General features: G+C 42.8%; 1 protein-coding gene across 1 annotated transcript in view; it reads right to left on the bottom strand.

The window, feature by feature from the left end:
* PDGFRB (platelet derived growth factor receptor beta) overlaps positions 1–25228 on the bottom strand; it is a 251497-nt gene that overhangs the window by 25770 nt on the left and 200499 nt on the right. Inside the window, exons 15-18 of the mRNA XM_086931313.1 lie at positions 24861–25008; positions 21899–22062; positions 21694–21812; positions 17205–17327 (exon numbers count right to left, since the gene is read on the bottom strand). Coding sequence (XP_086787439.1) covers positions 17205–17327; positions 21694–21812; positions 21899–22062; positions 24861–25008 — 554 coding nt within the window. The remainder of the gene's footprint in view (positions 1–17204; positions 17328–21693; positions 21813–21898; positions 22063–24860; positions 25009–25228) is intronic.

Here is a 25228-nt window from a genome sequence, read left to right as displayed (position 1 = left end):
ATAATAGCAGCCATTTTCATCTCTTGCCCAGTTCCTTTCAATCGAATCCAAAAGCAACATGTTATTCATATTTAGAATTCATCCAGAGATATAAATGTTTTCATGTCAGTGGAAGGTAGAGGAATTTGATGAATTTGCCAATGAAATAGTGAATATAATAGTTTAACTTACAGTGCGTGCCCACGAGGTATGTTACTTAGATGAAAGCTTGTCGTTTTCTTTCCTAACATGGAGCAAACATGTCATTAGTGTGTTCCCTTCATTTTGTTAACCAAGGCCTTGGTCAAGCATTTACCATCTAGGCACATCCTTTCATTCTTTTTATTATAGTCAATCTCAGGACAGTGTGTATGAATCGTGTTATTGAATCCCACAGGCGGATGGCTGCTTTCAGCTTGTTGTCCTCATAGCACTAATGGTCTCCAAGAAGCGCTCCATGGAAGCATCAGGCACAGGGAGCAGTTATAGTTGGACCTGAAGAAGAGAGATTGCTGCAGACGGTACCATGTCCTGGGCAGGGTCCAGGCAGAAACAGACACACACTACAGAAACATGTTCTTATTTGTTTTTCCGTGTTGTGCGTGGACCAAACAATTATTTGCAAGTCAAGGGCAGACTAAAGATTTATTTATAGAATTTGTGAATATGTATGTATTTTACAGAAGTGCATCAATTTGGAGTAGTCTGGACGGGTAATGGTCGTGGAAGCCCTGCTTCTCACCTCACTATGTTATACCCTACTACCCATACACGCCCCATTAGATCAGACCTAGGTTCCAGAGGATGGGGGTTGACAGAACCTGGGTATTAGTATCCTCTATAGATAAGGTTACACGCGCTCCGAAAACTGCTACCGGACATATCCGCCAGTGCTTTCCCTACTTATATGATGGTAATGTTCATTGTCATTTCATCAGACATGTGAACCTGGTGATTAATCCAGGGGCGGGGTTGTACCAACAGTCCACTCTTTCTTAGCAACCTTAAACTGATGCACCTAATTCACCTAATTAAAAGGATACAGCTATTTGTCTGGCCTTGACCCTTGCATACACTGAGGGCTCAGATGAAACTGCTGTATGGCATCCCACAAAGGGACTCTTACTTTTGTGTGGTCCAGATTAGTGTGTTTCGTTGCAAGAGCTGTCCACAGTCGGCCATAAACTGAGTTATGCAAGAGCTGCCAAAATAATGTCTGTGAAGGATTGTGTTTGGCTTGAAGTTCAGCTCTGAGTCCAGACAGATAGTTGTAAGAGTGCCAGGAGTATTCTTAGAGTGAGAAGTGGGGGTGGGCAAGGATCCCAAGGCCCTGGGCCATTTTGGCTGGTAGCAAAGGACTGAAGAAAAAGCTCAAATACGCTTTGGTACAGAGTAACGTAATGACTAAAGAGTTGAAAGTACTACAGCTGAATTTTAGCCATTGTACTGAGCTTCTACGGCTGAGATACACAGCTTTACAAAAACTCGATTCTGGTGGGCAGAGCTTGACGGTGTCTAAGATGGTGTCTTTCTTCTTAGGTTCCGGATGTTAGCTCTCATCTTTTTTGGCCTGTAAACCTTGTTTGGGAATATTGGTCCCAGGAGTCATTGAATGCTGAGAGTAAGAACCGCAGATTATGAAGTCTGACTTTGACAAAGAAAAGCTCTTGAGATTAAGTACATCGCTTCTTGGTCTCCTGCCTGACCGGCCCTCAAATGTGAAGGCCCACAGAACTGAAGGAAGACACCTCACAGCTGTTATTTGCCAGAGAATACTGGAAGAGTCGATGGTTGGGCGGGATATGTGTGCATGTTGAACAAAGGGCTGCGGTGAAACCTGTGCCATGGAGGCCCTTGTCCAGCTCCAGGACATGGTGGAGTGGAGAAAGAGCCAGAGGAGCAAGGTTTTCCACATTCCTCAGTGATATGATCACAGATGTATATTAACTGCAGCTCGATAATGGAGGTCCGAAGCCCTGGACTACTAATTGTTGGAACTTTTAGAGAGATACAGTGCTGGGCCTGTAACGCTCCTGCTGTACTCTTCTATGCGACTTCAACATTTACGAAAATTTATGGTGGCCTTACTGCTCTGTGACCTAGGCATGACGGTGACCAGATGGAAGAAGGATGCTGACGATGAGTTTTTCAAGCTCCACTCCTCGTAGGGGAAAACAAGTATTTGCCTCTGGTGATATGCCGATGGGGTGGAGATGGCTCTCATGAATTTAGATGAGGCGCTTGGGTGGGGAAGTGTGGCGCCCACTTCAGTGTACTGGTACAAGGTAAATTTATGCTGGACTCGTCCCTGAAAGAACTACGAAAATGTGAGCGTTGTGTCGTGGACACCAAAGTTGAAAACCAGTAAGTGCCCAAGGGAGTGCCCGAGCTGTTCCTAAAATGTCCTTTGGAGGATCTTCTTGGGCAATGGAGGGTATTTAACTTAGTCTGGTAGGCCTGCAAAAAGATTCTATTTGCTCCCCACTGCTTTTATGGTATAGGATTCACAAAAGAAGGTCCAATACTGAGACTGACAGTGCATTGGGAGGGGTCAGTCAATTTTATATTGAAATCAGCCAGGCTGAAGAGTGTATCCTGCAAGGAGCAATCCGGTGAAAGTAGGTAACATATGCAGATGCGCCCGTTCTGTTGTTTCCTATCTTGCAGCCAGATGCTTGAGTAAGTAGAGGGCCCCGTTGGTAGTTAGGAAGCAACTGGTCCTAGTGGGTATTAACGCTTTGCTTCAATACTCTAAAAAGCTTTTGCTTCATTACCCTAAAAACCTTTAGGTGGATCACCTGGGAAAGAAGTATATTTTTGTACATGCGAGTACAGATAGAGCTTTTCTGTATAGCAGTGCTTCTTAACCTGTGGACCAGGGACCCCTAGGGGGTCTGCGATGCCTACTCAGGGGGTTGGTGACTGTTGAGAAAAGTAAATAGTAACAGCAGATTAATAAAGTGCATCTGAATAAAGAAGCTAAATGTCAAATTTCAACTTTCAAAACGTTCTGTAAATGAATTTGGAAATGGAGGTTAATAATTAAGTTGGTATCCTAGGATTCATTTGTGTGAGCAGTTAAGTTCATCAAACAGAGTATAGTACATACGATAGGTGGTCTCAATTACATTTATCAAATCGCCAACCTTCCCATTAAAATTATAATTGAGAATTTTTTTATTTGTTTGTGAATAAAATAAAATAGTTCATCATTTTTGTACTTGTTTTATGAATGCTTGTTTCCACATGTTTGTGTATTTTTCTGCGGTTCAAATCATGAAAATTGTTTAGGCTAGGATCCCAGGTTCCAATAATGATTCAGTGGGGGTCGCTGGAATCCAATAATGACTCAGAGGGAGGTCCTGGGATTCCAATAATGATTCAGTGAGGGTCCACTGAAGTCAAAAGGTTAAGAACCACTGCTCTATAGAGTAGGGGGGAGGGTCCAAGTTCGGATGGAAGGCTTTGGATGTCTATCATTACACTTGTGAGAAGATGTTTTCATTTTCAAACGAGAATTGGAACCTCTCACCAGGGATTTTGTATTCTATATTATTATAAACCGTTGGCTAAGTCTCCTTCACCTTTAGGGTCCAACTGGATCACAGAGATATGTGCATTGTCTGCAAGATTGCTGCGACTGCCAAGAGATACTTTAATCTGTATGTCTTTGTGGGCTCTACCATGTTGGCCTGTTGTACATGGTTCACCCATTACCTTTAGCTGTTTCAATAAAATACATTTAAACTGGAGTATACCTTCTCTGATCAGTATGCCAGTGCAACTGTGAAATTATTACACTCACTGTATTAAGATAAAATGAAATATAAACGTAGCATGATGGAGCAAGCTATATCAGGTGCAGATCTGCACTACCAGGTCATACTAGGAGGTCACACTTTAAGTGTGGAAATGACAACAGAATAACAATGGAGAGCTCGGGCTCCATGAACCAAAGAAATCATATATTTTCTGACTAGTGATAAAGAACGATCGCAAAAATGTATAATGAATATGAGGCCTAGCTGAAGGAAGGGCTGGAAATGGAGTTCCCATATTGGCCTTTGAGGTAGACTGGCAGCTCAGCCTCAGTTAAAGTATTTTTCTGAGGCTTTCAATTTGTGAGTGTTCCTGTCAAAGAAAGGCCCAACACGTTCTAAGACGGCCCAATGGTATTGAGTGTTTTGGCTCCTCAGGAGTGTTTGCCACCATGCTTCTCCCTCTTACCACATCTCCCTTTGTGGTAGAAAATCCTCCATGCCACTTCACTATGCTTGTATTTGTGCTACAATGGGTACTGGAAGTGTACCACCAAAGACTGGGCACTCTGCCAGTATACAAATTGCAATTGTCCCTGACAACAGGTCTCTTAAAGTCTAACTTGGTTAATATGGCTATCTATCATGGAGCATGTGCCACTGAAAATGAGGACACACCAATAAACCTTAATGCGGCAGCTGGTCTGGCACCAATTTTGGCAGCATTCTCACCACCCAAAAGCTATTATAAAGAAAAACTAAAAAATTACAAATTATCAATCATTAGTCAGAAAAGTATCTTCTTTAATAATCAAATCGAATCAGCTCAAGATTCAACTAAACAACTTTTTCAGGTCGTTTCTCATCTCTCTGGCCACGATAAACCTTCTACTGCAGAAGCCTCTCAGTCTATGTGCAGTGCTCTCTCCACCTACTTTCAAGAAAAAGTGTGCGATATATATTCCAATTTTAACAAGCTCACTAACCATGCACATCAGACTGATTCTCACATCACGTTCAATTCTACACCCCTTAATCCCTCTACAATTCCCAATCATCCTAATTTTTCATTTAGTCACACTTCACCTGAGATGATCCATAAACTAATGATGTCGATCAATTCTGGCTCACCTGATGATCCTTGCCCACCTTCAGTCATGAAAATAGCTCCAGAGAAGATTTCTATTGCTATCGCAAATATCTTCAACGCTATGATTTCATCTTGCATATATCCCTCTATATGGAAAAAAACAGTTACTAAGCCTCTTCTCAAGAAAACTACTCTGGATCCTTCCAAAGTAACCAGTTACAGACCGATAGCATGTATTCCCTATTCATCCAAGATCATTGAGAAAATCATGAACACTCAACTATCCGAATATATAGACGCCAACAACTGTCTGGATGCCTCTCAATTTGGCTTCAGGAGGGGACACAGGACTGAGACAGCATTAATAAAAGCCTCAGACGAGATACGAATGATCCTTGACAAAGGAGGCGCCGCGGTGCTTATACTGCTCGATCTATCCGCGGCTTTCGACACGGTCGATCACTCCATTCTGATCGACCGTGTCGGAAAAGCTGGAATATCATCTGATGCTCTCTCGCTCCTGGCGTCCTTCCTGACAGACCGAGAGCAATCAGTCTCTATGGGCTCATTCTCTTCTGACTCCTTTACTCTACCTTGTGGAGTCCCCCAGGGATCCTCGCTAAGCCCAACGCTTTTTAACATTTATGTGACGGACTTAGCGAGGATCATCAAAGTTCATCGTCTAGCAGTTACATCGTACGCAGACGATACACAACTTGTCCTGGCCATCAATAACAATGGAATGGAGGTTGCCAACAACTTCCAACAAGGAATGAGTGCCATATGTAGTTGGATGCACTCGAATTGTCTGAAACTTAATTCGGACAAAACCGAGGTGATGGTGTTTGGGAAACTCACTCCTGCATGGTCTTCTTTATGGTGGCCGAAAGATCTTGGCCCCCTGCCCAATCCTGTTACCAAGGTTAGAAATCTTGGTGTCATCTTTGACAATAAACTTTCATTTAATCAACATGCCAACTCTATAGTTTTGGCTTCATTTTTCATACTCAAAATGATAAAAAAAATCCAGCCCTATCTTCCATTAAACACCATCAATACCTTGATCTCTACCTTACTAATGTCCTGAGTTGATTACTGTAATGCACTCATGCTTAACGCCCAAGAACAAGTAGTCAACAAACTTCAGTTAGTTCAAAATGCGGCCGCTCGACTTGTCACAGGTATACCAAAATTTAAGCCAATTTCCAATGCCATCCGTAATCTTCACTGGTTGCCGATCAGACAACGTATCAAATTCAAAGCCCTCTGCATTGCCTTCAAGAGCATTCATGAAAAATCACCAGCCTTTCTTAAAGACGCCCTCCATCCCTACCGACCTTAACGCAATCTTAGATCTGCTGATGCTAATCTCCTGGAAGTAATTAAAACTAGGAAAGCAACCTGGGGAGATAGATCCTTTGCAGTGGCTACAGCTAAATTATGGAACACCATGCCAAGACATCTAAAAAATGCGCCAACACTACTATCCTTCAGGAAGCAACTGAAGACGTGATTGTTCAATTATTAATTTCCTGACTCCCGGGCCCAACCTTCGATTTCTGTCTATCAAAGCGCCAAGACACCCTCGGGTAATCGTGCGCTCAACAAATTGCATAAAATAAAATAAATAAATGTTCTCAGTACCAGAGACCGTAAGCCATCCACCATGGGATAGACCACCTTCTGCCAGCCTAATAATAAGATGGTGGAACACTAAGGAGTAACAATGTCACTTTGGAGTTTTTAATTCTTCTGACAGACTCTCTGTTACCACCCTATTCTATCTAGATCAGTTTATTAGTCTTCCTGGACTGTTTTATTATGCATTTTACCTTTATGTTAAAAGTCTATGTAACTCTGCACCATTTCTTTGTGAGACTGGCAATGTAGAATCATGGTACTGTAAGTAGCTTTTAGTGGATGTTGGCCTGTCCCTGACTGCAGGCTCACCCCAAACTTTTTGCATTAACCCCTCCTGTTTAATTAATCTATTTTTGTTGGCTTTTAGAACTTAGCATACTTTACCACTGATAACCAGTGCTAAACTGCTTGTGCTCAATGGCATAACGAAACTTGAGGATACCCCCTTCCCTCCTGGACTCAGCCAAGAGCTCTCAGACAGGGTCCTGTGCGAAGGGCGCCTCCTTGCGCATGCCCCACTCCATGAGGGCTGCAGAGGCATATGTTATGCCACTGCTTGTGCTGTCTCCTTTAAACATGGTAAAATTGCCTTACAGGCAATTGCCACATTTAATTTTACTTATACGTCCCTAGTAAAGTGGTACTACAGGTACCCAGGGCCTGTAAATTAAATGCTACTTATGGGCCTGCAACACTTTTATGTGCCTCCTACTTAAGTAGCCCCTTTAGACATGTTTTGGTTCCCCCGTTGTACCTTGTGTGCTGTTTTTTAGCTGCCATCTCAAGCTGGCAAAACAAACCTTTATCCAGGCTTAAACCTTCTTTTTTAATGCATATACCTTACCCCTAGGGTATACTCCAATCAGCCCTTAGGGCAGGGTGCATTGCATTAAAAATAGTTAGAGATGTACTTTTAGTGTTTTACATGTCCTAGTAGTGAAAAACTCCTACATCCGTTTTTCACTACTGTGAAGCCTACCTCTCCTGTAGGATTACATTGGGTTACCTTATTACATTTAATGAGTAGTAATGGTAGGAATGTCATGCTTGGTGTCTGAAGAATTGTAACTTAAACCCGTCTTTAATGTTAAAGTCGGATTGTAAGTCACAATTCTGAAAATGCCACTTTGGGAAAGATATTTATGAAGAAAAAGTACCCCCCACTTGTTTTTCAGAACAGCTCTTAATTATGAGCAACACATCCACTAGAATTAGATATGTTCGGTATGTTTATTTATACCTTGAATCCAACAATTATTTAGAAAATTCTGTACATTTCATGTCAGACAAAGAACACCAAAAAATTGACATAAATTTTAAACATACAAAAAGGCAAAAATCACTAAATACATCTACTGTACACAACAAAGCATGACATCAGTTTTAGAAAAAGTCACAAAAATCAAGAATGAAAAGTTCTTTTCACAGTAATAAACAAAGTCACAAACGAAAGGAGATATCACGACACATAAATTGTGCCAGTCGTTGCACAACACTCGTTTTTTTGGGTTGTGTTAGTTATTTGTTATGGCTGCCTGTTATTTCTATCCCCTTTCTTGCCGACGCGTTTCGAACTCCGTACATCAGTTACGAGTTCTCTTCAGGGCCTTGTTATTACTATATGCCTGTGTGTAAAAGGAAACGCTATTTTAAAATCCAATTTTGGGTCTCATCTCCTAAGATCACTTAGGGTCTACTGCAATTTTTTAAGAAACAACAAATTACCTGGACAGTGGCCGGGTTTATCCTATGTCTTGTTCTGGGTCATTGAAATTTCAGTCTACAAGACGTTAAGAAATCAGTTTAGAATCAAATACCAGTGTTAACCCTGCAATCACATAAGCAGACATTGCAAGACATACCTTTATAATAGTTTTTGGTACGGTGGGGCGTCTCCCTATGGCACGGGGAAGCTTCAGTGACCTGGGGGAGGGCGAGGAGGAAATCAATACCAGCAGAGTGAATCCTTACAGAAGCCAAGACAGTTAGTTATGGGGCTCCCCTTACCTCGTAAGGTGCCCCGTGGGCTTCGGGAGTATTTCACTTTGCGCCTCAATTGGTCAATCGGTTTCTCGTGGCTGATCAACCGTGCCGCGTAATGACTCGCAACTATTCTCCGGTCACGCACGCTGTTGGGAAGAGGAGGAATTGGTTTTACATATTGCTCACTCAAAAGAGCAGCCCGTCTCAGTTTAGCATTCAGTCCCTGCGCTCACTTCTCGCTCAGCGGTTCACTTTCCAAATGACTCAGTGTCGAGGGCGGCGGTGAGATTGCCCAGAGACTAAATGCGGTCACATGACCGTGGGTGTTCTGGGAGTTGTAGTTCTAGTTACTCGCGTATATCATCCTCTTGCACCCTTCAATCAAAGTGGGACTATGAGGCCTCATGGAGTCCCATTCAACTTTGGCATTATAATCTGGACACCTCGGACAGAGTATTCAATCCATTTTGTGCGCTATTAAATTTTAAGATCAGATAAGCCTCTTTTCTTAGCAGGGTCTCCTCTATGTCAATTGGGCCTTTGTTACCTGATGGCGCTACTGTGCAAAGTACGGTCCATTTAAAATCCGTTTCGCTGTGGTCTAGGTCGAGAAAGTGTTGGACCATGGGAGCACTTAACACCTTCTTTTTGATGCGTGACCTGTGTTGGGTAATGCGACTGTTGACCTGTTGTGTCGTTTTCCCTATGTAGAGTTTCTGGCACGCACAGGTGATTGCATATATCACATTGCGTGTCCTACAGTTAGAGAATCCATTGTTTTGATATTTGACACCCCTATGTTCAAATTCAGACCCTTCCATTGTGGACTCACATGATATGCAATTTCCACATCTATGGTGGCCTACTATTGGCTTGAGGCCCCATATCGACATGAGATCACTTTTGGGCTTGGGGGTCAATACATCGGCCCTAATGACACTTTGGCCAATACTCTTGTTTTTCTTATAGGCGAATATCGGTCGCGGAAACGGACATTCAAGTCCCTCTAGTAGATGCCAGTTTTTCAGTACCATTTGTCTTACTCTGTGTGTGTCTGGCCCGAAGGTTGACACACATACCAGTTTGTCCATCTCTGGCTTTACTGTTCGCTCGAGTAAGCACTCCCTAGGAGTATGGTGCGCCCTTTTCTTTGAGTTGCTAAGTAATTTCTTAGGGTACCCTCTGTTCTTCATTTCTTCACAGAACCTGGTTGCATGTTTCTCATACTCAGCTACTTCCGAGCAATTTCTTCGAATACGAAGAAGTTGCCCGTAGGGCAAGTTGTCCCTCAGGCTTCTTGGGTGTGCACTTCGGTGGTGAAGAATGGTATTGGTGTCTGTCTTTTTTCGGAAAAGGCTAGATCTCAGGTGTCCATCCACACATGTTATTTCTAAATCTAGAAACGTCATTCTTTGGTTGCTGGACTCCAGTGAGAACTTAATGTCACGGTGTCTTTCATTAATCCACATGTGGAAGGACATCAACTCTGCGTGGCTCCCCTGCCACAGGAGCCACACGTCGTCGATGTATCTCCACCATTGTTTGATGTGTTTGTTGTAAGGGTTATTAGAGTAGATACATTTATTCTCATACTCCGCCATGTAGAGTATGGCCATCTCCGGCGCATAGGGGCAGCCCATGGCCGTACCTTTGACCTGCATGTAGAATTGATCATTGAACCTAAAGTAGTTCTTTTTGAGGGTGATTTCTGCTAGTTTTAAGATAAACGAGGTTGGGACCTGGTGTGGCCTGTCCCTCTTATCAAGATACAATTCCAACACTTCAAGAGCCTCATCTTGAGGTATTTGGGTGTACAAGGACGTAACGTCCATTGTCACCATTAGTTCTGTTAGTGGATTGAATGGTGTGTCCTCAATTTTCACCAAAAAATCAGTGGTGTCTTTCAAGTATGATTTGACTCCACTGATGAAAGGCTTCAAGAAGAAGTCAATATACTTAGAGAGTGATTCCAAACAAGATTCGCACCCGGAGACGATTGGTCGTCCTGGGGGTTCTTTCGGGTTTTTATGGATTTTGGGCAAAAAGTAGAGAATGGGGGTTCTCGGAAATTTCTTTACCAAGACCTCACCTTCTTTCTGGCCCACAAATCCTTCATCCACACCGCTTTTTATTATTTCACAGATTTGGCCCTGAATCGCCCGAACCGGGTCCTCAGGGAGTTGTCTGTACCATTCTGTATTGTTCACCTGTGTTAGTCCTTCTTTCAGATAATTTTCTTTCGACCAAACCACCACTGCTCCGCCTTTATCCGCGGGTTTAATCACGACCAATGGGTCATTGGTGAGATTTTTAATTGCTAGCCTTTGGCCTTTGGTAATGTTACTTTTAGTGTTTTACATGTCCTAGTAGTGAAAAACTCCTACATCCGTTTTTCACTACTGTGAAGCCTACCTCTCCTGTAGGATTACATTGGGTTACCTTATTACATTTAATGAGTGATAACCTTTGTTTGAGAGCAGGTAGGAATATCATGCTTGGTGTCTGAAGAATTGTAACTTAAACCCGTCTTTAATGTTAAAGTCGGATTGTAAGTCACAATTCTGAAAATGCCACTTTGGGAAAGATGGCATTTTCTTGTCCTAACCATTTGGTACATGCAGACTGTTCCTGGGTCACATGACTAAGGATAGTTGACATTTGGGCTTTTTGTATTCCTCCTAGACTGTATCACAATAGAGTGTAGGGGCACTCCTGGCTTGATTGGGGTGGAGCTGTCTCCTATCACACTAGCTCTTCAAAGACACTGGCACAGCTTAGACACAAAGGACTTCACACCAGCCTATTGTGCCCCCAGACAGACTCCGAACAGGGCAGGGCGGGAGGAAATTCCAAAACCTCTCTAGGGGGAAATCACCAGAAGCTTCTCCCATTTCAAAGGGGTCATCAGGTATAAAAGTAGGACACTCAGACCCACTCTTCAGTACACTCCTGGACCTGTGGATACTACAGAAGAAGGTCGCATTGCTGCCTGCTGCTTGAGGCTGCCCTGCTTGTTGAGAAGTAAGAATGTACCTGCACCCTTCATCAGAGGGTGAGGTAACTCCAAGGGTCAGCTGACTGCTTAGCTATAGGGACACAACAACCTCCAGAGGACTCCCTATAACTGCCCAGTTGACCTGCTGCACTGGACCTGCAGCTGGGTCTGCTTGAACTCTGCTGGCCTCTGCTGGAGTGAGTTCCTGTTCCCCAAGATGTGCCTCTCAGGCCCTGGACCCTTGGTGTGGCATCAGTTAAACTCCCCCTTGAACGAAAGGAGAAATTATGAAATTTGGGGCTTTTTGTGAACAGAACAGGCCAGTTTGCACCAAGAGCTTTCCACCTGTGCCGCCCACCAACCAACGCTCCAGTGAACTGGACTCTTTACGCTAGAGTGACTGCAAGCGACAACTGGCAACTCAAACTATGCACTTCACGCTACAGCATGGACAGCTGGTAGTGACCACCAACACAAATCTCCAGCAACGACCGTCCACGCTGCAAAACAGGATGTTTGTGCTACAGCCTTGACTGTCCGCGATGCCCAACCTAATTTTCGTGGCCTCCTCCAGGGCAAACGAAACTCTTTGTGCTGGACTTTAGAAGGTAACTTTTTTAGCAGGACTAACCTTGTTCCTGTAGTGCCTGTGCTCCATCGCAGTCGGTCTGAACTTGTCTTTTCACTCAGTCTTGCATGACCAGATAACCACAAGTGGAGCTTTGTGCTTTTTGGGTGCTGTGCTTACTTTAAGTATTTAAAATTGCATATCTCTGGTTCAACAGATGGGATTTTGGTTTTTTGGTGTCAAATATTTTATTAAATGTTAAAATGGTGTGGGATTTTTTCTTGCATTGTGGTTTCACTTTATTACTGTTTGTATGCTGCATAAATGCTTCGCACATTGCCTCAAGTTAAGCCTGACTACTTTTGTGCCAGACTACCAGAGGGTCAAGCATGGTTAATTTTGTGACTTGTTGAGGCTCACCCTGACAAAAAGTGTGGCTGTTGCTAGAGTAGGGTTTCACTCCTCCTCAACTAACAACCCAATTCTCACAGTGGCGATTTGTGTAACATTTGTATAAAAGTATACAATCCATAGACTACAGTATAGTGGTCCCTCATAGCATTACCTCAGTGCCCCTGCACCTGCTGCACTAATGATGGTAATGGCCGTTTGAAAAAAAAAGCCCACATCTCTCTCCATCTTCTTCGGTGCATCTCCCTGAGGAAGGTGTGCCTGTCCATTTGTAAACAAAAATATTAGCCCCCACATAACACCCTCTCCTCTGGACCAACTCGTTGACTCTATCCATGGATGAACAGCTAAAGAAGAAATTGGCCTTCTGATCAGGCTACCTGCTACCTGAAAGAAATATAAATGTGTGCAATGAGTTAGTTACCAAATGTAAAGGCTACTTGGAAGCAAGTACAAGCTTTAATTTATGGAGTCACTTGAAGCTTCATGGTGACAAAGATCAATTTTTTGAGAGTTAATCTAAGGGTGTTGAATTTTGGAAAGCATCCTTTTAACAGACTTCTAAAATGTCTGCACTAGGTGCAGTGTGATTACCTACTGCTAAAAGGTATTCTTTGAAAGCATTTGTTTTATCTTAAACACAAAATGTTGTAGCAGCCTATCTTATACTTAGTCCCACTGGAATTATTCAATTTTGCAACTACAGTATTTTCCGCATAATTATGCATTTTTCTCATTTGCAACAGAATCCATCATCTGCTGAATAATCTGCTGATTTTAACAAAAAAAGTTGTTTCTAATGGATTTAAAGTTACTAAATATGCAGTGATATGTTGTCGCGAAGTGGAAGTCCCATTGCTAAGGTTGAATGGTCACCTTTCCAGTGCTTTTTGCAGTTTAAACTGAAAGTAATGAGGTGAAACCTTTGCCCAGCGTTAGCATGTGTAAAACTGACAAAATAATCAAGTAATACTATCACAAATGTGCTGCATAACGCTGCATATTTTGCCTTATGTTGCCCCATAATTTAGTCAACCCTGCAAAATAAGTTGGTACGCTCCTGACGCATAATTCCAGTAGACCTCCTTATACTGTGTGTAGTATATTTTTTAAATAATTACTTGCATATTGACAGTTCTTTTTGTTACAGGCTGGGATTTCATAGCAATATAAAAACATGTCACTATTCTGCGCTGCACCAACCAGGATTCAATTGTGTGACTCTCTGGTCTCACAAACAGACATCCGCATTGATCACATTAACCAATGGAGGTTCCCCACAATTAATTTAATTTGAATGTATTTTTTATTTAAGTTATGTGCATTATTTTATATGCAGTTAGCTAAAAATGGGAAAACAACCACTTACAGAAAATGTTGTTCTTTTCAGCCACTTAGCCCTGTCTTTGACCCCACCACCACAGGCTCAGAATCTCAGTTTCCATTCTTTTTATACATTTTAATCGCTGGTTGTAAATGAAGACAGTCTGTGCAGTGGAAATTCGATAATGTAACAAAGTCGCACTTCCAGGCCGCCTTCATTTTCAAAAATGTATAGGCATTTACGCAACACTAGGAACACAGCCATGGACCCAGGGGGGCATGCCCCACAGTTCTAAGACCCCTGCTTTAGAGGGAAAGTGGTTTCCCACCTTCATCCTTAGCTATGAGGCGACTGACAGAGGAGGCAGCATGACTCCAGTCCAGAGGCACATGCTTTTATTTTTACTGCCTAAGGGCCTATGTAAAGGGCCATCCATTCCCATATCTGAGGCCCCATGACTTCCCAGTCCACAGGGCAATGGCACTCAGGATAATGATCAAAAGGTAAGCCTTTATGATGAATCATGCCATAACCCAGATGTCACCTACCTGCTGAGAAAGTGCCAGCCTGCTTACTGTTAGGTTGTTTACTCGACTGTTTGTTTCTGCCAAGTGTCTCTCATTTGCCTAGTAATCTCTAAACCTCACAATGAGGCAGAAAAAGTAGTAATATATATTAGTTTCATCAGAGATGTGTGTCATCTGGAAGGACTACCACTGAGCCGAGTAGGTTGTATATCCTCTGGAGATGGGGATGGCCCTGCCCAGCATTCCCTTGAGCAGAACCTCTGCTGATCATGACTCTTCTTTGGGTAGGGACAGGCCTTGATTCGAGGCCCCTTTCTGCTGTGACCTATGTGAAAATGAGTTGGAGCAGTGGAGCTGTCTCTCTGCTTGAAGATCGGTTCAAGGCCCAGCTAATTGGAGCTCTGCAACAGGAATGAGTCAAGGCAACAACACCACCTAGGAGCACCCGTATCACTCTAGCCAAGCTGGCCTGGAGGAAAACAATCACATGCAAGAACTGTTTAGATCATGGAGTTGCAGAGATTTTTTCCAGGACCATCATTGGTGAGACTGCACCATCCCTTCCTCACCAGACACCCAAAGAGAGCTTTTTAATCCGCTCCAGTTCTTGAAGAACCTAGCGGTTCTATGCCTTCACACCACTAGTATGGGGCCTTGTCATGCTGGCTGGAGCTGTCTGTCCTGAAGAAACATAAGGAAGATATAATTTATAGTAGTGGTTGGACCCTAACCCTAAAGTCTAGTTACTAATGGGAAGTGTGAAACCTTGAGATCAAATGGGAGTCACTGGTCCCACGGGTGCCCATCGACCAGAAAATGTTGACCAGGCTTCCTGTGTTGAGATATGGATCCTAAAGACAGAAACTAGCAAGGGGCTTATTGTGAGTGCTGAACCTCTAATCCATGTATTCTCTTTGCAAATATTAAACATCAGTTGGGGTCTTAAGTAGTGTTAAAAACAGTTGTAAGGTGCCTACCCAGGACTATGATAGCTGGATTGTGTTCACCATGGATTTAACCACAAAGACTCTGAAACAAACCTAAATGGACCTATTTACTACATTGGGAGTGCCCTTTGTTCTTTCGGTGGAGTGTTTTAGGGTGTAGGATTTCTTTCGTTTTTTTCCAGTTACAATTGGAAAATAAACAGCCAGGGTCTGGGGCACTGAGTTGCTGATTTGTATCCAGAATTAATTGAAAAAGAAACCAGAAAAATCATATCCATTTATACATCCATGTTACTGTCTGTGGCTTTCCCTTTGTTGTGTGAGCAGTTTGGAAATTAAGAGAGTCCACACTAGGCAAACAAACATTTAGTCTATCCAGTATCACCCCCACTTTGATCGTTTAGTTTTGGCCCCTCACGTCCACTGAGGATGGGAGCCTTGCAATGTTTAACTGCAAAGGCAAATTTCAAACATTTAATAAAATGCTATGGGCTGTGGTCCATCAAGGGTCCCGTCTTTGCCATGAAATGCCATCTAGAACCAAAGTTATCTTTTGTCTGTACTTCAGAAGAAACTCTGCAGTACCCAGATGTTTGAGTTTGCTGCTTTCCTCATTGGTAGTAGTAAGTTTGGTAACTGGAGACATCCTCTTGATGTGCAAAGTCCTGAAGACCTGCTGCTGGACTACTAAAGAGAGGAGAGGAGCAGCCTTGACCAGGAAAATTAGCTGACAGATATTAGTGTGGAAGCATCAGAAGTGCAGGAATCATTGAGCGACTGCACATATTTGTCATGCTGTGCTGCCCTTACTCACCACGCAATTTGTGGATTCTATACTACTTTTCCCTAAGTCGTTTTCTATCTTTTTTGATCCTTTTGATGTGTCCTGTGGCTGAGGAAGATCAAACTGATTTGAGATTCGTTTGAACAATCTGTTCTTTAATGTGCTAGCAATTCAGTGTTTAAAGGGTGTCAAATTACCAGCAAAAGACTGCTTGTGCGTCAGATTCTGTGAAAAAATGCAACCATGTGAAATCCTTTAAGAAGCACGGTGTTCAAAATGTAGATTTCCCAGGGACTACACTGAGGGCTCTTGAGGCGTTCCCAGCAGAAACATTAATTTTAGAACCAGTTGAATTTGTAACACATCCCACTCAAGTGCCTATATCCACTCCTGCTGTCACCCACCGCCACAGCAACTAAGTTCTCTGCCGCTGACAAACAACTCCGAAGGCCCAATGGAATGAGGGTCGTTGGAGGTTTTGCGATTTGTCTGCCTGCCCTAATTGAGGTGGGAGAACAAGTGGCCTGAAGGAGTAGTTTCCACTGCTGACATAGTGATGGTCTGACCAACTTTAAATGAGGCGGTGGACCTTCAGTGCACTGCACTTTAAATCAGACACATTTCTTTTGAACATAATAACTCTGACTAAACCTTAGGTTTATTCATTATTTTTAGCATGTCATACTGTATTTGAGTCTGAAATCTATGGCACTTCCTGGAATGAGCCTAACAACCTCACGTAGTTACTCTTGAAGACTCAACTGTACAAAAGGTGCAGTGTGGTTATCTAATTGTGATTCAATAGTACATATGCCTTGCGACACCAGTGCTAAACAACAATAATTACCACGGATACTGACAAGTACCCAGTGCCTGTCCAGGACCAAAGAAAGGCCCTTGCAATAGGACTGGCCTGTGGATGCTCATCCAAGATGACCCTATCACTAGTGGTGGAAGGTAAGGCAGTGGTTGACTATAAGCCAGGCCACCATGAAGGACCAATGAATTGTGACTGGATAGAGGTGCATATTTCTTAAATATAGCGTTGTGGCTTTGAAAATGGAAAATACAGACCTTAAACGGTAGTGCGGTCAAGATGTAGTGTTCATCCTTTGCATGCCGATGAAAATAAAGGAACAGTATTGGAGGTAACTGGGCTGATGAGCTGAAAATACCAGAAAGATCATGGACACTTACGCTGCCTTTTGAAATGTAGTTGGAGTCTCTCATGATGTCTCTTGCCAGGCCAAAATCACAAATCTTCACCAGTTTTCCCTCACAAATCAGGACATTCCTTGCAGCCAGGTCCCGGTGAACACACTACAAGACGAAGAACAAGCATTAGTGAACCATTCGAAGTATTGTGCATGCCACTCATTACTATTCACTACCCGGACATTCACATCATGGGCACAACCTAGAGTCCACCTGCTCGCCAGACCCATCCCCCTTTAGCCAGCTGAACCCCTGCAGCCCTTCATAGTACTCCTTCTGCCAATCATATCACATCCTTTATTAATTATATTACTTCTTATGCGTGTTGCGTTCTAAGACCACAGAGAACTTGGGTAGGGTACCCCACTAATCCAGTCTTCATTCACTTGATCACACCACGAAGGACCCACAGGTTTCCAGCTGCAGATCCACCCCTGTTGTCCAGAACCACACTCTTTAGGCAGATGCAGAAATATTGATATCAGATAAGGACTTCGGTGCAGATTTACAAGCCCCATGCGCCACATTTACGCCGCTGTTGTGTCTCTTCTGTGATGCAGCAGCGGCGTAAACCAATGCGCCATGTTGCGCCTTATTTACAACGTGACACATCTAGGGAGATGCGTCACATTGTAAAGCCCTGCCCCACATGAAACCTGCGTTAGGTTTCAAGTGGGCCTGCTGGCGCAGGGTGGGCGTTCCGCCCCAGGAACGCCTCGTAAAAGTGACGCAGCGATTTCTACAAGATTTCACTGAGTCACTTTTACGTCCATGCTGCGTCAAAACCCTGCGCCTGCTTGAAGCAGGCGTAAGGAGTGACGCAGCATGTTAGCCATACGGCGCCCCTGAGCATTGCTGGAGCCGCGTTGCGCTTGCGACACAACTCCAGCAATGCACCGCCCTTACGCCACAGGATGCGACACCCATCACCCTATCCTTGCGCCATGGTGCGCCGCATTGTAAATGTGACGCATTCATGGTGGCGCAGGGAGGAAATTGCGTGTCGCATCTGTTCTGGCGCATCCCTGCTGATTTGCAGACATGCGCCAGAACTCGTAAATCTGCCCCATCATGTTCCACATGCAGGCTCTAGAATAGTCTGTGCGGTGCTTCCTTCCTGTGAATAGCATGCCCTGTGAGCCGTGTCCTTGTGGACTAACTCGCATGTGCAAATACACCAAAATATTCTGACCATCTGCATCTGGTCCCCCTGAAAGACTGTGTTAGTCATTCGCACATAACTTTGAAAGGTCAGTGGGGCTGGACCAGTCTGTTACATCTTTCAGTTACATCTTACTGACTCTGCCCCAGCCACACCAGACTTTCAGAGCAACTAGAATTTTGGGAAACACTATAGTTCCCCTTAAAAAATATGCAGCCTTGATAATTGGAGAAAATACTTTATTTTTCATGTGTACTGCATGCCAATGTAATGATGTCACAATCTGGCATGTCAGACTTCTTACCCTAGTCAGCTTAAGAGTGTGTGATATGTGTGATTAGTGCCTGAACCTGACATGGATCAGTTGTCATTTTCTACCAGTTGGCGATTAAATAGCTCTGGTTTACCAAGGTCTTTTATGTTTTACAGAGCAAACACTTCCTTTAACTGGCCAGGGGATTGCTCGAGACTTAATGGATGCTTTACTATATTCATTTAATGTCTGTGTCAAATCAATATAAAGAGCTCCACTAATTTACACCCCGCTGACAGGCGCCAATAGATGACTGGCTGGAAGGACCAATTAGGAGCCACTGGACAGTGAATGACCATGTCCCTGAGGGTCTCCTTGACTGAGCAGTCAAGTTCTGTAGTAATTAAGAGCAGCGTCCATCCATCCTGGGTAGTCTCTAATGGGCACAAATTGCTGTATTCAACACTTCAATTATCCAGTCTGTCACTGGAGCATTAATTACACCGACAGTAGCGATTATCCGCTCACTGACCGCCATGGAACTCGTGTTTCAGGTGTATTTCTGGCCATTTGCTATTAGTAGATCTGACAGCATTTCTTGCTTCATTCAAGAGAAGCACAGTCAGCCATCTTTTCTTCACAAGTAGTTTCAAAATTGCACTGTAATCAGGGACAGAGCCCTCCCTCATCTTCCACAATGTATTCATTTTAAATATATTAGTGTCTTATAAAGCACCAACTTGCCACCTTGTTGTCCCTAGTGGGTGCTGTTTTCAGTGAGGAACCTCAGTCTCGCTATAATGGGGAAATCAGGTCAGAGTCCACCTCTGTACCACAAGTGAAATCGGGTGGAAACCCCTTACCCACATACTTTAGTCAGGGATAATTACCAGTGTACATGGAGATTCGCCTCCCTAAGGTTATATATAACTAAGTGCTGGACTTTTCTTTTCACAAACCAATGTTTTTAGGTGAGCTTCATCACTTGCTTCAAATTAACTAGGATCCCAATTTTGGGAAAGCGTTGATTTAAAAAATAAAATCCCAGGACTAGAAAATAGGTTTCGCTCCCTCCTATTGATCTCAGGAGAGACCTCTTGCCTCATCTTCCACAGTGAGACAGGATGAAAACACAGTGCATTCTGGTCATTCGCTCTGGTTTCTGATTCAAACAGGGCATAATCATGCAACGTGGTCTAAAAGCTTGAATCTGAGACTTTTGCGTAACAAGCATAATGCAAAATTACCAAAATTATGTAATATTATGCCGGCATAACAGAAATGTTGCCTGGGCCTAACCCTAACCCCAGAAACATATCACATGTTTTAAGAAGTAGGGGACAAACTGTTACTTGTCATCTATTGGGGCGGTGGTTGAATAATAAGAAGCGGCCAGACTCATGATAAATAACTTATTTATGTTCAGAACATGACATGATTATCTCCTCCACTGACCAACCTCCCATTGACACAAACATCGTACTAGAGATTGTTCTGACTATAACAATACTGTACTTTATTCACAATAATTCTGCATGATACTTATATCTTCCCAGAAAAATGAACACGCTTACATATAAATGTAAGCACGCTGAAGTGGCCTTATACATGTGTAGTGCTGCACAAAACATCACAAATAAATGAATGCATATTCTACTGAAATTAGTATATTGTGCACCATTGCCTTATAAATACAATACGTAAATAGAACCCACCTTCTTTACCATAGAGCCCTTTCATTCAAGTACTATAACAAGAACCCGGTATTCCATTCCCAGACCTGCCCCAAGGGAGGATCTCTCACACCTGCTAGAGCAGGGATACTCATAGTACTGCCCATGGGTCGCATGCGGCCCCTGAACTTTAATTGTGCCCTCCTGGTGAACAGCAGCACTGGGCTGTTGTTCACTTGACAGAGCAGGAGCACTCAGAAAGCTGTGAAACAAGCGGGCATACTTTATTTACACGTTAACTAAAGTAAGGGTAAAGAAGAAAAGAAGGTGTCTAAGACAACTTACCTTTAGGGACACCTTTAGTTTTAAAGATTTCTTGCACGAAACATGTAAAAACATGATAAAATCTCTGCAAACTTCAAAGAAGTGTGTTTTATGAACATGCATGAGCGTTTTACCCTAGTTGATCAGATTGTATCACTGCATTGAGAGGCATTTATTAGCAGTGATAGTTTTCAAACACAACCTTGAAAACATTCATGCATCCCCCATTCTGAAAACAATACCATTGGAGAACCAAGAGGCAAGTCATTTGTCAGGTGCACCAGGTGTGCAGCCTTGGTTATATAATTGGAACATTATAGTTCATCAAGTAAAACACAAGAGAAGGCTTTGTACAGCACACATCCGAAACTCGTATATTTTAAGGCTGAAATTAACCAATTGCCTAGATTCACACAATTTCATGAAGTGGACTGATACAGGTTTTCTGTTTTCACATTATGTAATTCAGCCACCAGATGAGCATCTCTTTCCCTCTCGCATTTTACATTAGATGTTAATGTGTTAGAGTGTATGTGTGTCTTTTGTAATGTTTGAATAATAGGCTGTGATTATGAGGGTCTCAGAGGGGCGCATGGAGTATTGCACTTATTAAAATCTGACAATGCCAGGTTTGGAATTCATCAGTTGCGAGCAGGTATCAGATGGTGTATGGGGAAGTGGAGGAAGGCTAAATGCAACCAAATAGGGTCACAGCAACAAAAACAAAACAGAAGGGTAATGGGTATGGGAAGGCATAGGAAGAAACCTTACAGAAAAAGACAACAAAAAGGATGGCTCAATGAAGGGGTGCTGTTGACTAGTAAAGAAAGGGAAGAAACAGGGTGCAGCAACCTCACAACTGGGAAAAAGGAACATGCAAAGAAGCATTGTGACAAAGAAGGGATTCCACCAGGAGTGGTTGATCATTGGTAAAAAGTATGAGGAACCCATTTGGACAGCAAGAGTCACTAGAACAAATTCCACCAGGTTGGTTCTCCAAATTTACATACAAACAATTTGTGTGACGTGAAACATAAAATGGTAACTGTGTGCACTTACATTTTTGGAAGCGAGGAACTCCATTCCATTGGCTACCTGGTAACTGAACCCAACAAGGTCCCAGAAGCTCAGGATGGGGGATTCGTTGATCAGGAGGGTATTATCGGTACTCTCAGGAGCTGCAAAGTTCAAAAGGGCTTGAATGAGAGACAAAAGATATTGACAAAGGCAAAGAGTGCATCCTAGTCAATCCTACAAACGTTACCTGATGGTGAGTAGCTGTCCAGCTCGTATGTTGTGCCGTAGTTGGAGGGTTCAATGTCAGCATACTTGATCTCTCCCTTCATATTAATCATGGGGACATAGTTCAGGTCATCCTTGCACATGTCCATGTATCCACCATCGCTTTCCACAGAGACTGAGTTTAGGCTGCAATAGACGCATGGTGGCATTAGCATTCTGCACAAGACATGGCAAGCACAATACAGACCACCGCAATAGAAGGATGGATGGCTGACTGAGGAAGTGCGATGAAGGTGCCACCTTATAACTAACTTGTGAATTCTGGAACCAGGATTCTTGACTTGGGTGCATGAGGAACATGAGTGCATCCCTGTGCACTGTGCTCACAGCTGTCATGCCATAACTGGAGCGCCTTAGAAAAGGGTGCGCCCCATTATTAAGAGCTTTATGAAAACCTGAGTATTAAAATGTTCTGGAACTGTCAAAAGTGTGTTTATTTTCATACTTTTTGTCCAAACATATACTAGTGTCATGCGAACCAGTTCCTTTTACACCATTTGCATCAAATGTGTTGTTTTCTTTTGTTTTTGAGTGTATTGCATAGGAATAGCACCATTTTTTCACTTCTCTTAAAAGTTGCACTGAACTGCTCAACTTGCATTCTTCTGAAGAACACTTCCTCTTAGGTCTACCCAAGCTTTGACCCTGCAGCCATGAGCATTTTAGGAAGTGTAACTTTTGTATTTTTCCTATTTTTAATAAGCCTTTAAGACGTGTATCTTATCTTGTCTTATCTTATCAGCAGGTGGGCGCATCTTAAGGCTTCCCTTGGTTGGGGAAGAAACTTTTAGAACCTTGGGCATTAAGGACCATTCTAGATGCTGAAGCCAGTGGAGTGAGGTCACTCTGGCATATCTACCTCTGCATAGAGGATGGACTGGGTAAGGTAATAGGAAACAGATACCGCTACTTCAGCAGAGATTATAACCATGCTAAAGAATTATATATTTTTAAGGCTGATAGGCAAGTTGCTGACATTTATTTGTTGCCTAGCCACTTCTCACCTTTTCCCACTGGATCCCAAATCTCAAGCATGTCAAGGTTTTTACTGTCACTGTTACGAAGAAAATGCTCGCAGATGTAATATATTCTCCCTTTCTAATGTCAATATTTACCTTCATGTTTCCAATGTTAACTCTTTTCCAGGTCTCGTGATTTTAAATCATGTTCCACTTTCGTCATTGTACCCGGACTCTTCCCAGGCTATCTTTATCTTTCTGAAAGATGGGCGGCCATTACAAAACTGTACACTAGCGGAGCAGAGGGTTCCAGTAGTGGACACGGTACTCCCAGTCAGGCATCATCAGTCACGAATACAATGACAACACTCGATCCCTTTTCTGCTGCTTGGAATTGTATCCGTGCATCCCAACATGTCTCTTCCTCTCCTAACGGCCTTGCAAGTCTAGTAAGTTTCACCACACAAATTGATGCACGAATGTGTAATATACTATTCAGAAAGCCAAGCTCCTGACTCACAAAGTCAGGATGTATGAATATTTTTGTGGGGAGATTACACTTATGACTAGAAAATGCCTACAATGTTCAGATTTTTCACAAGGTAATGTCTTAGATGTGGGCACTTTGGGTGGGGTTAACATTCACAGGGTAGTGACAGCTACTCACAATTTCATTAACCTTCCTGCACTAAGTTCACTTGTAAAACTACATCTAAAAAATAGTTGCAAGTGGTGTAAAAAGTGTTGAGAATTACATAAAATACTTATTTTTGAGGGGATGTGAATAATAGATTTATTCAAACAAAAATGTTTTCGAGGTGAAGAAACAAAATGCAGATTAACCCCTTCCTTGCTGCCGTCGGCCATTGGCCGACGGCAGCACTACCTCCCCAGTGCTGCTGTCGGCCAATGGCCGACGCGGCCCCGCCCGTTTTGCGGAAGTGCCGCACTGTGGGAAAATCGGGACCGCAGTAAACGGGTTAATGTTTTTCCTAATTCTATGCCCAGAGAATAAGATTTAAAAGAAACAAATGGAAATTGGTTTAAAAATCCAGATTTTCCTACTGAGTCCCTAGGAATGTTGTAAATAAAGACACTACCAAAAATACTTGCAGTTGTAGGCTGCATATCTTTCATTTATGACTTTTGAATCATGCCTTTAAAACTCATTAAATGTAGTAACTCGATGATTCCCCTTAAGGTTGGCATATAGAAAAGTAAGGAGGGGTTCAGCACTCTTTTTCTGATTTGTGACCTAGACATCCCGTTCACTGTGACTAGTCCAATAAATCACTTTATAAGTGCACCTTTGCAGCCTATGAAGGAAACTTGAACACTACCATTGTGGTATCCTTCTGAATAGCTTTCAGTACTTCATTTGATTCATACCAAATGATTTCTGGATGATACACCAACCCTGATGTCCAGTCGTACTAAAGTTAATTCACAAAGTAACACTGTGCTCTTTGTCACAGCATGCTTAACAATAAGGGCACATGCTAAGTATGTAACAGATGCAAGGTTTTTAAAAAATAATTGAAAGAGGATTTTCCAAATATTTTTTTAACATAAGATAGGAGTTGAGCTTTGCTCAACTGCAAATATGCTGGGATAGTTTAGGCAAACATACTACCAAATAGAAAACCATGCTATGTTAGTAGTTAAAATGACAAGTTCAGCCCTATGTAGTCAACTCATCACATCAATATCTACTACTGCCATCAGTACCCCATTGCTGTAAAGTAAGAGAAGAGTCCATAGGAGAGGTTTGGCGTTGGAAGAGGTGTGGCACAGTGGCCAGAGAGCTGACTGCGGAGCATGGGGCTCACAGTTCGATCCCCGGTGCCGGCTGCAGCCTCAGCATCATGTGACTCTGGGCAATAGCTCACCCTCCAGCACCTTCAAATCTTAAGGGGTGATATGTTCGCACTTTACAAATATAGATTATTATTAACATTATTGTACCTCTGTACTTGGCCACCGCTCGAGTCACTGACTCCAGTCTCGGTTCGTCCCTTTTCCATGCAATAGTGCAGGAAGCTGTGCTTATTTCGGTGCAGATAGTCCACAAGGTCCCCGTAGCGACAATATTCAGTAATAATGTAGATGGGACCTAAAGAAGTGAAGAAATAACAGAGTGAAGCACATCCATCACAGAAGGATGTCCATTCACCCTCATTCAAAAATGCTAAATCAAACATTGGAAGCAGGAGATGGGCAAAAAAGCAGAAGACAAAACTGTAATTGTATCATACAAATTTTGTTATACTTGTCATCATTTTTTTAAACTCAAACTCTTACTGGAAAGTGGATAACATAATAATAATGTTTTT

Source organism: Lissotriton vulgaris, chromosome 7, assembly GCF_964263255.1.
Source record: "Lissotriton vulgaris chromosome 7, aLisVul1.2, whole genome shotgun sequence".
Lineage (NCBI taxonomy): Eukaryota > Metazoa > Chordata > Amphibia > Caudata > Salamandridae > Lissotriton > Lissotriton vulgaris.
Note: the sequence above shows the minus strand (reverse complement) of the source record. Positions and strands in the feature narration are given on the sequence as shown.